This window comes from Gymnoscopelus braueri (genome assembly GCF_963280865.1).
Source record: "Gymnoscopelus braueri genome assembly, chromosome: 7".
NCBI classification, from domain to species: domain Eukaryota; kingdom Metazoa; phylum Chordata; class Actinopteri; order Myctophiformes; family Myctophidae; genus Gymnoscopelus; species Gymnoscopelus braueri.
Window position 1 is genome coordinate 49254345 of NC_137608.1, and position 17429 is coordinate 49271773.

A 17429-nucleotide genomic window follows, 5' to 3' on the forward strand; every position below is an offset into this window, starting at 1 on the left:
GAAGTACTCAGATATTTTACTTAAGTAAAACTAGCAATACCACAATGTAGAAATGCTCTGTTACAAGTAAAAAGGCCTAGTGTTCAAAATGTTACTTGAGTAAAAGTACAAAAGTATTGGCATCAAAATATACTTAAAAGTACCAAGAGTATAAGTACAAAAATGCTTGAAAATAGCAGATCTACAAGCTCGTGAGCTTGTAGATTGGCTATTTTCAAATAGCCTAGGTATAAAATAGGGCTAAAGTGGTTAATGTATGTTTTATGACATAAATAATTTGTATCTGCAAAGTAACTAGTAGTAACTAATTTTCTAATACTTGTAGTGGGGTAAAAAGTACAATAATTGCCTCTGAGATGTAGTGGAGTAGAAGTAAAAGTATAGACGATTGGAAATGTTCCAGTAAAGTAAAAAAAAGAATACCTCAAAATTTTACTCAAGTACAGTACTTGCAGTGGTGTAAAGTAACTAAGTACATTTACTTAAGTACTGTACTTAAGTACAATTTTGAGATATTTGTACTTTACTTTGAGTATATCCAATTTCCAATACTTTTACTTCTACTCCACTACATCTCAGAGGCAAATATTGTACTTTTACTCCACTACATTTATTTGAAAACTTTAGTTACTAGTTACTTTGCAGATATAAATTATGATGTTATAGAACACACATTAACCACTTTAGCCCTATTTTATACCGAGGCTATTTGAAAATAGCCGATCTACAAGCTCACAACGCGTCGCGATGCGACGCGTTGTGAGCTTGTAGATCTGCTATTTTCAAACATTTGAGTACTTTTACTTTTGGTTCTTTAAGTACATTTTGATGCCAATACTTCTGTACTTTTACTCATGTACATTTTTAATTCTGCACTTTTACTTGTAACAGAGTATTTTTATATTGCAGTATTGGTACTTTTACTTAAGTAAAGAATTTGAGTACTTTTTCCACCACTGAGTACTTGAGTACATGTACTTCGTTACTTTCCACCCCTGCCTACACGCACACACACGCACGCACGCACACACACACACACAGGCTGGTGGATCAGCAGGCTGCAGCAGCAGTAGGTACAGGCAGAGAAACAGATGCACAACAGAAACGTGTTGTGTGAAGGAGGTTTTAATAATGATCTACTGTAGATCAGTAATAACACCAGACCGACAGAGAGACAGCCGTTGAGAGGGATCTAATACACACTGACACCGATCGTTGGAAGACGGATTAAAAACCAAGGACATTTTTAATCTGGAAGAAAACTAGATCTCTTACTAGATCTCTTGTGGATTCCAGTCTCTTTTTTTTATATGTGAAATAGACGTTGATCGATAAACAGATCGAACATGACGGAGCTGCGACATCGAGTCGGAGGGATCAATGACAAGGTAAGCAACCCAGATGTCACTGAAAAAGGGGACTTTTATGGTGATCGATGGAAGAACGTCCACTATAAGTCACACACACACACACACACACACAGCAATGGAGGCTAACGCTAACTGCTGGGCTCCATTAGCTAATGAGCTAGTTACGCGTTACGCCGACACTGGTGACCCGTCGAAATCTGTAACCCCCCAGCAGCGCTTTAGCCATGACATATCAGCAGAGGTGGAAAGTAATAAGTATATTTATTGTACTTGAGTACAGTTTTGAGTTTTTTTTTTTTTACTATACTGGAGTATTTCCAATTTTCTGTACTTTTACTTCTAAGAATTACATCTCAGATGCATTTTATACATTTGAAAACTTGTGTAAATGGGACATTCTGCATAATGAGTACATTCTACTTTTAGTACTTTTAAGTACATTTTGATACCAATACTTTTGTACTTTTACTCAAGTAAATTTGGAATTCTGGACTTGTACAGAGTATTTGTTATTTGTACATTGCAGTATTGATACTTTTACTTGAGAAAAATGAGAGTACTTTTTCCACCACTGCTGGTTACATTAGATTAATGGTGAGGAAAATGTGCATGTGTTTGTGTGCGCGCGCGTGTGTGCGTGCGTGTGTGCTTTACTCCAGTGTTTACAAATATTACCAAACGTAAACACACATTTTACAGCCACACACACACAACAACACAGCAGAATATCTCAATGAAAATAAACAGGAGTCGCAATATTCAATGAGTCACCAGTTGTGGTGTAACGTCTGAGCCGTCAACGTTCCAAGGAGCTGGTCATATTATTATTGATAACAAGACACACCGGTTATTTATTATTTCATCTCAACGCACTCAGGTTTCCACGTGCACACTGTGGCCGTTGTGTCCTGTTGTCATCCATAGAAGGGACGTCATTTGTGTCATTGTCACTTTGTGTACGTTCAACCCATAAGCAGTGGTGGGAAAAGTGTACTCCCATTTTTTTACTCAAGTAAAAGTATCAATACTGCAATGCAGAAATACTCTGTTACAAGTACAAGTCTGGTATTCAGAATGTACTTGAGTACAAGTACAAAAGTATTGGTATCAAAATGTATGTGAAGTACCAAAAGTAGAAAGTACTCATTTAAGCAGAATGTCCCATATCAAGTTTTGAAATGTATCAAAATCATTTGAAAATAGCATCGTTTGAAATGAGCCCAGGCTTGGCTAAATAGCTCATCACACATTAAAGGACGACTTCACCGATTGTCAACCTATCTTCATATAATTGGTCCTCACTAATACTCATGATAAAATGGTACCATTTTATCATGAGTATTAGTGAGGACCAATTATATGAAGATAGGTTGAAAATCGGTGAAGTCGTCCTTGTTATGTCATGATGATCATGATGGTTCAAGTTCATTTGGGTTCTATAATAATGTTATATGGCAGCTATAAATATGCTTTTAGATACATTGATTCAGTAAAAACTCTTTGGAGTGTTATTTAATGTTGTAGTAATTATAAATGATAAATATAGCAGCAGTGACTGACATAAGGTTGTGCACACGGCACAGCACATACCCAAATTGTGGTGTGTAAAATGTATTTGAATTCATGGAGATTTTTTGGTTTTTGTTGCATTCCTAAGCCAATAATTTGATGACGGGGGAGTCTCCGCTGGTCCTAAAATAGTCTCCTACCGGAGACTCCCCTGGTCATCAATTTATTGGCTTAGGAATGCGACAAAAACTAAAAAGTCTCCATGAATTCAAGGCTTCATGGGGTGTGTATGTAATTGATAGAAAATAAGATATTTTGGGCCTGAACTACTCCTTTTGAATGTTTAAAATGCTCCTCATTTTGCTGGGTACCCACTCGAACCCCCTTTATAGGAAACAACAACATGTCTTCTTTCATCATATCTCCTGCTGAAAGAGCCATGGTGCATCATCAGCTAGCAGCTAGTTCTAAAAACAACTCAGCACAACAGTGTGTTGTTCCCCGGAGGTCTCTGAGTGTTCTTCCTCCTAGGGGTTTGATTCAGAGGTTAATTAGATGAGACGACCCCACCCTGCCAGTGTTCCTAACTAGCCCACAGTCATCCCTGGTGCATTATGGGTAGTAGGGTTGGGCGGGAGGGGAGTCCCACGGGGGAAATTCAGTTTCACCCATGCAGATGGATGCTCAGTAGGTTATGATGAGCGATTAGGCTCTATGCACAGCAGTCATATTGGAAAGAAATTGGGCCTCTTCCTTACTTCCTTCGCAGGTTTTTACCAATGATACTAATTAAGGCTCTGTTCCATTTAGTGTAGCACAGTGGACCCCCATATGGTTGAACCAAATGGACCCTTACAGGTCCATTTGGTTCCATTTGTACACTCTCAGAGTTACACAACCGCAAGGGGCCATTTGGAACCCCCTCAAGGAACCATGAGGGTCCCTGGACCACACTTTGAGACCCACTGGTGTAGCAGAGTGTTTCCAGTGAGTCAACATGCACAATATCAGCACCCTGACTCTGTTTGACCAGAATGGAACAGAGCCTTCATTAGTATCATTGGTAACACCTGTGTGGGAAGTATGGAAGAGGCCCAATTTCTTTCCAATATGGCTGCTTTTTAGGGGGGGAACAGTGAATACAAGAACGCTCGCCCCAAAACACGCCACCAGGTATTCTTAAACGTAACCTTAGTAAAACTATGCCTAAAGTTAACCTATTATTCATAAACGTAACCTCAGTAAAACTATGCCTAACCCTAAACGTATTCCTAACCTAAACCTCAGTAAAACAAATACAAGAATACAAGAACTTTGAAAAGAAAATTGGCACCGGCTGAAAGATAAGGGTTACAAAATCGCAGGATAAAAATGTAGAAAAAAAGAATACAAGAACCGCTGAGGCCGGAAAAAAATGGGTGCGAGTGTGTTTGGTGACGAGATTTCTGGTTACAGGAACAGTTGGGGGTTAAGTGTCATGCTCAGGGACACTTCAGCACAAAGAACCGGGGGAGTCCGGGGACCTTCCGTCCTTCGGTTTCCCAGGCGGCGCCTCCTACCCATTCAGCTGCGGCTGCCCCAAAGGCACTGCTAGGATTCGAACGCAGGATCTCCTGTTTACTAGGCAGGCGCTTTAGCCAACTAAGCCACAGTGCCTCCTAAATGACGCAGGGACTTAACCCCAACACAACCCTTGATGCTGAGGGGAGGCATGGGGCACCGTATTTATAGTCTTTGGTATGACTCGGCCAGGGATTGAACCCTGACCCCCCCCACCAGGTTCAATAATAGGCTACTGTACTTCATGCGGTCCCAGCCGTGCTCTTGTTTAATATCACATACTGTAATAGGGAACGCAGAGCACTTCCCCTCTCTGCGTAAAGCGGTTTGAAACTGAGCCAAGGACTTGCTTCATTCCGAGTGACCCAGAAACGCTGCCGGCCACAGCCAGCCCCTCCCACATGTGTAGGTATGTGTGGTGTGTCAGTCCTAGTGATGTATTACCTGTCCTACACTCTGACCGCTTATTGTGTGTGTGTGTGTGTGTGTGTGTGTGTGTGTGTGTGTGTGTGTGTGTGTGTGTGTGTGTGTGTGTGTGTGTGTGTGTGTGTGTGTGTGTGTGTGTGTGTGTGTGTGTGTGTGTGTGTGTGTGTGTGTGTGTGAGAGAGATTTACATTTCTTGAACATTACACTGCTCTGTCTGTTTATACATTTCCTTTATTCTAATAGGGCTATACCCTTGACTGTACATACTATACATCTATCTTCTGTTTGTTGTATATATTGACACTTGCTTTGGCAATGTATGTCTCCCATGATGCCCTTTCAATTTAACTGAATAACGAGAGACAGAGAGAGAGAGAGTCTACACTGCACACTAACACAAACTAAGTCCTTTCATGGCTACAGTTGCTTAGCTCTGTGTGTGTGTGTGTGTGTGCGTGCCATTCTCACACAGTGCCACACTTGACGGCTCATTAATGTCCCTCCTTGTCTGTCTCCGAGCTACAGCTAACAGCATAGATATACCCTAGATACGGCAGCCTTCAGCGAGTGATTTCTGAGGGAATAAACATTCAAGCCATTAGGCCACACACACAGCCATGGAGGCTGATAGACACAGACAGCTCTCTGCTGTGTCGTCTGTGTGCGCGCGGTAATGTAACGCGTATTGTATAGCACTTTGGATAAAGGCACTATATAAATGCACCATTTATCATTCAACTATTTTTCTTTCTTTTCTTTTTGCTCAGGACCCACATTTTATCCTTGAAGTCACTCACAACCCTATTCATAGATAACCTGGTGTTCCCCAGTCACCGCTGCTTTTAGCACCACTAGCAACCTGGCTCTAAGGCTGGTCATAACATGACAGTCTGTCTGTAACATTGTCGCCAAACAAGATATCTCAACTTGCTCCATTGCCATGGAATTCTCTGTACACCTTCACGCTCCACAGGGCCCAAGAGTTTAACTTTAATCCCTCACCGAGTGGATTAGGGTCGGATTTTGCGTAGAATTAAATCAGCAAACATTATGTCAATAAGAAATATAAATTTGATTAATCAAATAATATCTTATAACACCCAAAATCCAAATCTGATCCACTCGGATCGGGATTAAAGGTTTTAATTTGAACTCTTGGGCCCAGAGGATAAACTCTTAACAATTTCATGAGTAATCCCCTGCACTGACCTTTACTCTAGTGCTACCCTCAGGCCAAAACGTCAACTTTCCACACAAGATATCTCATAATCTAGGAGGCTAACAGGCAGATGATGCAGCATACTGATTTTGGAGCCCTGCGGCCTCTCCTCTAGCGCCATCCTTAGGCCATCATTTACTACTATTTTCTCTTTTTAAATGCACTTGGTGACTTTTAAATGGTGAGCTCTGGAAGTAATATTCGTAAAGGGGCTCTGCCGATTTTAAAATCTCAGGATGGGCTTCCTCGTCACGCTCTGCGGGGGCTCTTCTGCAAAAGAGACACTTTGTCTCAGTAGCACAAGCTCACAATGCGATGCGTTGTGAGCTTGTAGATCGGCTATTTTCACATTTTCATATTTTCTGAAATAAAACAGGGCCTCAAGTGTTTACACACTGTTCCTCGTTTACTGGGAACCCCCTCAAAGACCGCTGGGGGTCCCCTCAAAGACCGCACTTTGAGAACCACTGCTCCAGAGCGAGTGGTTGAAAAGTCTGAGACAATTGCCCGAGTGACGTCACTTCTTAGGCAATCTGACTGGAGGAGACATGACTGCTTGGATGTGTTACTACATGTTGGCTACATGTTGTCCAGCCTACCGGAATGTCCTGTCGCCCTGTACTTCCTGTACTTCCTGTACATCCTGTACATCCAGTTAGGCACTTTTCAAGACTGGCAACACTGGCAAGAGGGATTAGGATTACGCCACAGCTTGGGCTGCCGACGACCTGAAACTCAAAATGAGGGACACGCGACCAGGCGTCCCTTATTCCCAAGAAAAATAAGGGACCCAGATGTATTGTACAGTTGTTGCATACTATATTAACCACTTGAACTCCAGCATCCATATTCTAGGGGGAACATTAGCCAAATGAGCAGATATACAAGCCCACTTGTGAGCTTCTTTTTTTTCCCCCTTCCCAGTATATTTAAAAAAAAAGTAAAATTGTTATGCAGCAGATAAAACTAAAAGCACCACATTTGGTGTGTGTACATTATAAAGCACATTTGAATGTCCAGAAAGACCAAAAAGAAAAAACACTTTAAATGCAGTCCATTTACCATTCAATAATAATAATAAAAAGATGTACTGTATGTATTATTTTTTTCAGTGGACATTTTTCATACATTTGCTTCTAGTCTGCATAGTTTTAGTGTTGTCACAAATATGTATTTGTTTTTCAATACATCTAAATATTTGCAACACATTTGCTGCACTATTGATACTGTACCAGTGGCAGCCATGCTTCCTTCTATGTATCTTCTTGTTTCTGCATAGTGGAGACACACACACACACACACACACACACACACACACACACACACATACACATACACATACACATACACATACACATATATATACATACATACATACATACATACATTCCCCTATGGTGAGAGAACCACTTTTAGTGTTATTTAGCTAAATAAATACACTAAATATACCAGCATGTATATTTAGTGTGAGATATCTACTGGTCCACACATTTCAACATTAATAAGGTTCTCTCTCGTATCTTTTTGTAATCAGTTTCCTCCCATAACGTGAAAAAAACAAGTAGTGTCAAAATATTTCATAGTTTCATAAGCCATGTGCAGTACAAAATACCATAGGGGTCTTGCCCTATCATGCTACTTATTATTATTATTATTTTTAGAATAACATATGAGGGCCGCTGCAATTAATATTCCCTCGCTGACTTTTGTTTCCAGTCCACCCATGAAGTTGGTGATGAAATTGACCACTTCTGTAACTTAGTCATACTTCTCTCTTTTTTTTAATCTTTTGTACTGTATGGTTGATACATACATGATGATGATGAACGATCCCCTGATGGTTGCTTATCACGGAGGGTTTCACCGTGCTTCCGTGAAGACAAAAAAAAAATCATCGCGACCTCCCCTTCGCTTGTTATACCCAGTTGAAAATAGCATGTTTCGCCAAAAATACATACACATACCGAGATACAGAATATTTCCCAAATACTTTAACCAGGAAGTGAATGGAGCAGTAAATCTTTGGATCGCATTATCTCCTGGTTCTGTGTGAAAAAATAAATACAAATTAATACGTCAAAAGACGTCATTGGCACTGTGGGCACTCGAGTTGAGTTAATCCAGAGCGATTTACAATAAGCAAGGTAAATGCATACATCAAATGCATAGAGACAGTGTAGTGCCTCAGTAATCTAGGATCATATACTGTAGGTCCTTATCAGTTCAATAAGGGACACGTCTTTCAGGTTCCAAATAAGGAACAGTTCCTTATTTCAAGGGACGTATTTGCAACCCTAACCACAACTCAACCAATTTCCTGTTACACCTAGATTCTAGAATAACAAGTTCTCTGACTTGATCATCTGATATTAGTTGTTTATGCGGCATTTCCTGGTGGGAAAAACAACAGAACACACTTCTTGATTATTCAATTAATTGAAAAAGCAACTGATAGAATAATTGCTAAAAACTATAATGATGATAATGGCGAGTCGCAGCCTTAGTTGTTTTAGATCCCAACTCTTGTGTGAGAAGGGGTACAAATTATAACATATGTAGGGTTATTAGCATCTGTGTCATTTTAGATTTTAGATATATATAGCACATTGGTTGTCTATTAAAAAATAGCAGATCTACAAGCTCATAGCGCGTCACTTCGTGCCGCGCTATGAGCTTGTAGATCTGCTATTTTTTAATAGCCAACTTTTGCCCATGATATGTCCAAAATAGAACATGGGCTGCATAATTACAGACACTGATGTCGTCAAAGATAATTCGAATATATATCGGTATAGGCTCCTACCAGCCCTAGCTACCAGCTAGTTTCCACTGTTTCCAGTGGGCTGAGTCAGCCCTATCTCCCTGACTTGTTTTGGGATTTTTTCAGGCTACACACACACACACACACACACACACACACACACACACACACACACACACACACACACACACACACACACACACGCTTCCCAAAGCGTAGACTCAGCAACAAGCCTCTCAGCAGTCTACACAGTACCCACACCCCCACCGGCAAGGCCCACTCACAGCCTGTTCACACCTAACTCTATCCTTTAACCACTTACACCCTGTGTATCAGTGGTTCTCAAACCAAGGATCCCATAAGGATCCCATAACCTCTTTAATTTCAAGGATCCCACAAACAAGGGTCCATTTGGTTCCATTCGTAGTACACTCTCAAAGTTACAGACCTGTAAGGGACCCTCCTTCGATGAACCCTGAGGGTTCCCGGACCCCACTTTGAGAACCCCTGCCCTACGGTATACTTCATCCCCCCCCAGGCATCTATACTTGCCCCCCCCCCCCCCTCTACACCAAATCTATTCGCCGAAAATAGCCGATCTACAAGCTTGTAGATCGGCTATTTTCGGCAAATGTTTGCCTATTTTAACCACTAGCAGATCCAATAACCAATAGCAGATCTACAAGCTCATAGCGCGTCACTTTGTGCCGCGCTATGAGCTTGTAGATCTGCTATTTAAAAAATAATCTTGAACATTTTGTGAAAATCTTTGAAATCTGTATTTTTTAAAAACTTTTAACTCAAATCTTTGCTTCTGGGGGTCCCTGGAACAACATATTTTGAGATTGGGGTCCGCGGTCAAATACATATCATTTTGGGGGTCCTTGACATGAAAAGGTTTGAGCACCACATATATATAGCAACATAAGTATTTCAGAAAATTGTTCTGGATTTAGACAACATTTGTAGAATCGGCCTCAGGTCTTAATGGGTTAAAGGAATATATCATATAAGGTGTATTTTTCCACACACACAATTTCCCAGCAAAACCCCTTGAAAACAGCATGCATAGTGCATACATTTACATACAGCTTTTGCAGCAGTTTTGAAGCCAAACAATTACACTGTAAAGTGCAAATATGCATCCTTTCCATTGACATAGACCCCTGGTTTAGGAGCGTAATGGAGGGGGGATTTTGCCTTGTTGACGGTTTGGCTTCAGAAAACCTCCTGAGTGGTATATGGGGTAATTTTATGGTAATGTCTAGACCCTTGTTGGAACTCCACAAAGCAAGCAAACTTCTTCGTTTTAACCCATTAAAACCTGGAAGCTAATTCTACAAATGTCTTCTAAATCCTAACAGTATTTCTGAAAAACCTGTTTCTATGTCAGTGGTGCTCAAACTTTTTCATGTCAAGGACCCACAAAATGTATATGTATTTGGCCGCGGACCCCCATCTCAAAATATTTTGTTCCAGGGACCCCCCAGAAGCAAAGATTTGAGTTAAAAATGTTCGCTGTAAAATAACATAAATATATTAACAACACATTGGGTGCCAGAGGTTTATTAAAATATTATACGTTGAGTGCCTGCTATTCTTCCATCCACTTGCGTTATACGTTTCGTGCTGTAGAAGCCCCGACGCGGAAGTGCATGTAAACAAAGCGTGCGTGCGAGACGGCGGAGGGTCCCGACTAATGCCTGGAACAATAATATTTCCAACGCGATCCTCCATTGCAGCGTGATCGCCGATCGAAAACGGCTCGTTTCCACCACGTTAAAAAGAAATGGAGATATTAAGCTTTTAGTCAAGGAGATAACATTGAAAACGCCGACCGGAAGGATTTTTGACATGGAGCCACATCCAGCCTCTTCTTCTCAGAAACTCCTTGGGTGATGTCAAAGTTTCGTTTTAGCGCCCCACGTGGCCCACATGTATAAAAATAGAATTGGGTCAAAAACGGTCCGGACCGTTTTCGGCACTTCTCGTTTGGACCCTCAAAAACGGTCCGGACCGTTTTTGGCATTCAATGTGTTAATTTGCACAAATTTTCGCGATTTTTCAAAAATAGCAGATCTACAAGCTCGTAGCGCGGCACTCGGTGCCGCGCTATGAGCTTGTATATCTGCTATTTTTGAATAGCCAAAGTGTAAAATAATGCTTTTTTAGCTCAAATCAAAAAATTACACAGATGCGTTCCAGGTCTTGATGGGTTAAGTTCATTTTGTCTTGACAGACATGCCCACGACCTTCCTTCGTTCCCCGCATATATCTGCAGTTACGCTCTGGACTTAAATTAAATTAAAATAAATGTTAAACCAAGAGATGATCTGCTCAAATTGTTGTGTTTTTGTGTCAACACGCTGTGTTCAGCCAATCGGCATTCTCTTTGACACACAAGTAAACACTTGGGATACGCACGGCGTGCAGTTTTAAACTGTTCTAATGTGATTAACTCAAACACTCGGGAGATGTCAGGAAACGTGACGGCGTTCATATTGGGCTGCATTCATCATCGCTGGAGTGAAGGATGGCTCACATGTGTGTCTTGTCGCTCGCTGGCTTCGCCATAAGAACGCCTGCTGTGACCCTACATAGACACACACACACTCTCTCTCTCTCTCTCTTTCTCTCTAAGCTCCAAGGTCAATATTTGTTCCCATTAATTAGTCAGCACATAAGTAAGTGTGTGTGTGTGTGTGTGTGTGTGTGTGTGTGTGTGTGTGTGTGTGTGTGTGTGCAAAGTAACTAAGCACATTTACTCAAGTAATGTACTTAAGTACAATGTTGAGGTATTTTTACTTTACTGGAGTATTTCCAGTTTTCAGTACTTCTACTACATCTCAGAGGCAAATATTGTACTTTTTTTTTACTCCACTACAATTATTTGAAAACTTTAATGACTACCGGTAGTTACTTTGTAGATTTTGATTATTACAAAACCTACATTAACTCACAATGCGTTGCGATGCGACGCATTGTGAGCTTGTAGATCTGCTATTTTCAAAAGATTATATACATTTGAAGACTTGTGAAACGGGACATTCTGCACAATGAGCACTTAATTACCTTCGGTACTTTAAGTACATTTTGACGCCAATACTTTCGTACTTTTACTCAAGTGCATTTTGAATTCCAGACTTTTACTTGTAACAGAGTATTTTCATAATGCTGTATTGATACTTTTACTTAAGTAAAAAAATTGAGTACTTTTTCCACCGCGTGCGTGTGCGTGCGTGCGTGCGCGCACTCTTGTCCCTGGTCCCATTCATTCTCGGTCCCATGTTGGAGATCGTTGTGGTCCTCCTGCAGAGTTGTGACCTTGGCTGGGTTGTGTGTGTCCACTGTGCAGGCTGACAGACTGACTGTGTGAGACCGGAGGCCGAGCCGACGTGACAGCAGGCCACTATGGCGCTCTGACTGCCACACAAAGCGCGGCCGTGCCTTTGGACATCCACGTGTCCTTAAGGGCTCTGTGTCACGGACGTGCATTTAAATAGGGTCCAAAACCGTTACTTTCCAGGAAATGAAAAAGAAGAGCTGTCTTCAAATTGCATAAATGGCATATCGTACATGCATGCTTATAAATCTGCTATTTTCCCACGATTGTTAGCCCCAGAATTGGGATGCTCGCGTGCAAGTGGTTCAGAACCCTCCCTTCCCACTACGAGTTGAGAACAGTATGTTGTTGCAATACTCAAGTGGCTCAAGTGTCTTGCAATAGTAATTGCAGTAATAATAATAATAATAATGGTGTATCATACGAGTGCAAAACAAACATGCCATGTCTGTCTGTTCATTCGTTTGATTGGTCCTCTGCCCTGTGGCCAGTGGTTTTGACTTTGAAGGTCACATCTCGATGCTGATTCAGAGCCTCTGGCGCCAGGAAGGCCTTTTTTAAATTTGGTTGTCATTTCCAATATTCTACATATTCTACAAGCTTGTCAGCTTGTAGATCTGCAATTTTTTGCTACAGATCTGGTAGATCTGCCATTTTTGCTGTGAACTTGTAGATCAGCTATTTTTGAAATGTTTGGCTTTTTTTGGGGGGTACCTTTTCTTACTTTATTTGCCCCCCAAAAAAAATAAAAAAAAGATATTTAGTGGCGACCCATAAAAACAGGACCTGCGACCCAAAAACTGGTTCTGCGACCCTATGTTTGGGAAACGGTGTCAAGCCAAGCTTTGGTTTGACTGTCTGATACAGAGGGCTTCAGCCTGTTTGTTGTCTGTGTCAGTGTGTCAAAACTGTCCTGAATTCCTCCTCTGGGTGTGTCCTGTGTGGTCGGACGGGCCCGGCTGCATACCGGGACCGTCATCATCATGTATCGATAGCACTGTGCTCGCCCACTCTCTGTGTTCCAGTGGTTGCTGTCTGCTACAAGTGGAAGTATTATGGTAACAAAGTGTCCCAACAATCTCAACACGATCTTGGCTTTACTGCCTAGAGGTTGGAGCCAGAAGATTCAGACTGTGTGTGTGACACTGTGTGTGACACTGTGTGTGTGTGTGTGTGTGTGTGTGTGTGTGTGTGTGTGTGTGTGTGTGTGTGTGTGTGTGTGTGTGTGTGTGTGTGTGTGTGTGTGTGTGTGTGTGTGTGTGTGTGTGTGTGTGTGTGTGTGTGCGTGTGTGCAAGTGTGCAAGAGAGAGGGCGTAAGAGCTTTGTCACTCGGGGAACAATTAGTTGCAACATACACACAAATTATGAGTTGGCAAAAATACTCAATCTGTAACCTTTTCAGAGTTTTTTTTTCCTATTCTTTCGATGTGCCATGAGGGGCCAATGTTCATTCAAGACCAGGTTATTTGTATATCACATTTGAACACAAGGCAATTCAAAGTGCTTTACACATCACATACAAATGAAGTCACACAAAAATAAATACATTATTACCAAAGGGCATTTGAATATTACTAGAGGTTCGGGCCGCTACGCTGCCCTCACACCGGCGTCACACCGACGAACCCTGATGTCATCAGTATATGACCATATATGGGCATGCCCAATTATAGAGATCCCTGATTGTTTGCGCCTGATGCCGTGACGACACAGAGGTTAGACCAGACCAATAGAGAGAGAGCGTTACGGCACGCTTTGATCCCGCCGCAAAGCGGGCCGCTATGGGCTGTTAGTTCCAAACATTGGAACTTCCTCATTGAGATATATAACGAGAATTTCCGCATTCCATTCTTACGATGGGAGTCGACGCTAGCGTCGTTACTCTCATATTAGATCACGCTGGGTTAGACAACACACAACACACTCCATATTTGGGCGTAGCTGCATTGGGAATGTCTTATTATGGCTATGGCTGAGTCATAGTGACATGAGCGTGATGAGTCATAGTGACATGAGCGTGATGAGTCATAGTGACATGAGCGTGATGAGTCATAGTGACATGAGCGTGATGAGTCATAGTGACATGAGCGTGATGAGTCATAGTGACATGAGCGTGATGACGTTTTTTGGGGGAGTTTGTTCCAGATACAGTGTGTGTTGGTGGTGCGTAAAAAAAACCCCGAACGCTGCTTCTCCAAGTCAGTAACTGAATGACAGTAACTGTCAAAGTGTCACTCCTGCTGAAAACATCCAGCGATGTGCCTGTATCCCATTTCTGCATTGTGCTCTCCTGACAGACTTGGTATATGTGTATACCGTACTGTCATCAATAATGCAGGCAAAACATACTGTCTCTGTCGGTCGGAACCCTTATACGCCCCCAAACCGTTCTCATGAAAAGAGAAAGAAACAAAGAAAGAAAGAAAAACCTGTTCCAATAGATCTAATACAGTTATGAGATACACTTTTCAATGGTTAACAGATTGCAACCTGGCATCCTTATTTTGGGCATGTTATTATAGGCAAACCTTTTCAAAAATATCGAAAATATTTGGGGGAAAACGTGCGCTAACCCTACGTAATATGGATTTATTGTATCTGCAAACGTCTTTATTTACCTCATACGTAAACTTCATACGTCCAAAATGTACTTTTCAGGATTCAAATTGAAAAACAGCAAAAGTAGCAGCTCTACAAGCTCGAAATGCGTCGCTTCGCGCCGCGTTTCGAGCTTGCCGATCTGCTACTTTTGATGCTTTTGTGTGACGCTGTAGTATGATCACATAGGGCATTAACTGATTCACTGCCAATCACGTAGATCTACGCGAACCTATTTAAAGCCGCCACGTGCCAGTCGCGTAGATCTACGTGAACAAAAATTTTCCAATTTCACCCAAAGACCAAGGAGATATGATTTTTCGAAGATCTAGACTCCTATCCACTTCCTTGTTAACTTAAAACTTAAAAATTCTGTATCTCGGCTCCTGAGTACTCTTTTTTTTCAATGAAAGATCTCTGGCACTGGCTAAAAAAATATGAAAATACCTCTGGCAGTTAATGGGTTAATTTACGAGAAAAAAAAAAAAAATTGAATAGGGAGATAAGAGGTTTCAGCCCGACAGCGTATAGAGAAATACGTAAACTGTTTACATTATTTGAAGTGTTTAACTATCCATTGTATGTTTTCTGATGTCACTGTGTGTGTCCTGATTCCAGCTCCACTCACTGCAGTAGAAACATGAATGATAAAATGGACTCATGTCGGCCTCAGAACTGCTGTGGCAAAGAGCTAGAATACCTGCAGGTTTATTACTCTTACCATGTGTTTTTTACAGAGTGATTTTGTCCTGTGAAACCAGAGAAAGGTAGCTGTGTGTCCCGTAAGCTTCCTGGTACAATAGAAAACTAGCACTAGTCCTCAGGACGTGTGCTCTGATCATTGTTCATGATGCTCCTAAAACATACAAACGCTTGAGGATGCATATTTTAAGGGGATTTATTTTCCTTTTCTTTTTTTTAAAACCTGGCCCTATTTTTAGATCATTTGGAACACAAACAAAAGGTGGGTGTAAATAATATATAATTGGTAGATTCAGTCGCCTCCGGGCGTTTCATTTCTGGAGGGGCAAGCCGGTAATTCAAACTACTTTATGCCGTTTTTTTTCTTTCTTTTTTTTACCCAGACAGATATAAGCCTGTATTTGGCAAAACAAACCCAAAAAAAAAGAGCATAATTTCAACTACAAACTTGCCTCTCCAGACGGACGCAAAACGTCCGGAGGCAAACAAATTAACCAATTAGAATAATCTTTACAGTTTACGCCCACGCTTTGTGGTCAGAATGATCTAAAAATAGGGCCCCGGTTAAAGATACCCTGTGCACGTGTGCACACACACACACCCCCCCCCCCCCCCACACACACACACACACACACACACAGAGCCTACATGGTAGACTTTTTATTTTCCATCGTGCAGGGAGAATCAAACGTACACATACGTGCGCACGCTAGTGTACACACAGCCCGCGTCGTAGACAAACACAGGCAGGGATTAGATTAGTCCCATTTTGCTGAGCCGCTGGTCACCTGGCCCCCTGGCTGTGCACAATGCCTGGGGACGTTAATAAGCAGAGTAGGCCAGCTCTTAAGCCTCCAGGAAGGACACATCTCTGGCTCAGGTCCTGAGAGAGCAACACACACGCACACACACACACACACACACACACACACACACACACACACACACACACACACACACACACACACACACACACACACGCGCACACACATGACACCTCTCATCAGGCCCTGAGCAAGTAAGTAAGTAAGTAAATGTTATTTATATAGCACTTCTGACAAAGATATCTCATAAAGTGCTTTACATACAGTGAGATTAAAAACAAAACATCAAACACGAGGCATTGAAAAACAAGACTGACACGAAATGTCATTTACAGCTTGGCTACCAGTATGGAGAAAACAAGTGCATCTGTGTCTGACGCAAAAACAGCTACCACCAGGCGGCGGCAGCTTTGCTGTTCCACCGTGGTTCTGGGTGCTTGGTTTTTGGCAACCTTGGCTGGCCTTTAGCCAATAGGGAGAAAGTGAAATAGAAACAACAGCTTGACTGATACAATTAATCTCAAAGCCAAGACGGCAGACAAAGCACAAACGTACATGGAGGATAAAATCAAGGACCTTCCGCAAGCGCTTGCTTAGACGGTAGCGTTAAGGTTATTCTTAAAAAATGTCTATTGAGGCTGCAGCTCTCAAAACCTGTGGAAGGGCATTCCAAAGTTTCGGAAATGCAGCCTGAAAAGCTCTGGCACCTGTTGTTTTTTATTTGGTACGGGGAACGTCTAGCTCTAGCATACCCTGTTCAGCAGACCTCCTGCTGGGTAACATGAGAGAGCAACACAAACACAACAGGTCTCTCTTCTGAGTGGAGGCTCTTATTATGTTTTCACTGAGAAAGGCAACGCAACCTCAGCACATGTCTCTTGAGTGAAACCTCTTTCCTGTTTTCTTGGTTTTCTCGGCCCTGGGCCCAGGGTTAGTCCTGGGCCATATGGACAAAATTAGGGCCGCCCGCAACTATCGATTATTTTCGTAGTGATTATTTGATCAATTACTTTTTGATTTAATCGAATAATCGAGAATCGCCACTTGAGTCCTGTTTTACACTTTGTCCACTTTGCAAAAATAGTGAAAATAGCTAATACTGTAGTTTTTGAATTTC

At 41.8% G+C, this 17429-nt stretch overlaps 1 protein-coding gene across 1 annotated transcript in view; it reads left to right on the forward strand.

The window, feature by feature from the left end:
• The first annotated feature begins 1050 nt into the window (after positions 1-1050).
• cds1 (CDP-diacylglycerol synthase (phosphatidate cytidylyltransferase) 1) overlaps positions 1051-17429 on the forward strand; it is a 44550-nt gene continuing 28171 nt past the window's right edge. The window contains exon 1 of the mRNA XM_080434109.1: positions 1051-1388. Within this exon, the coding sequence (XP_080290235.1) occupies positions 1347-1388 (42 nt within the window). The 5' untranslated portion in view covers positions 1051-1346. The remainder of the gene's footprint in view (positions 1389-17429) is intronic.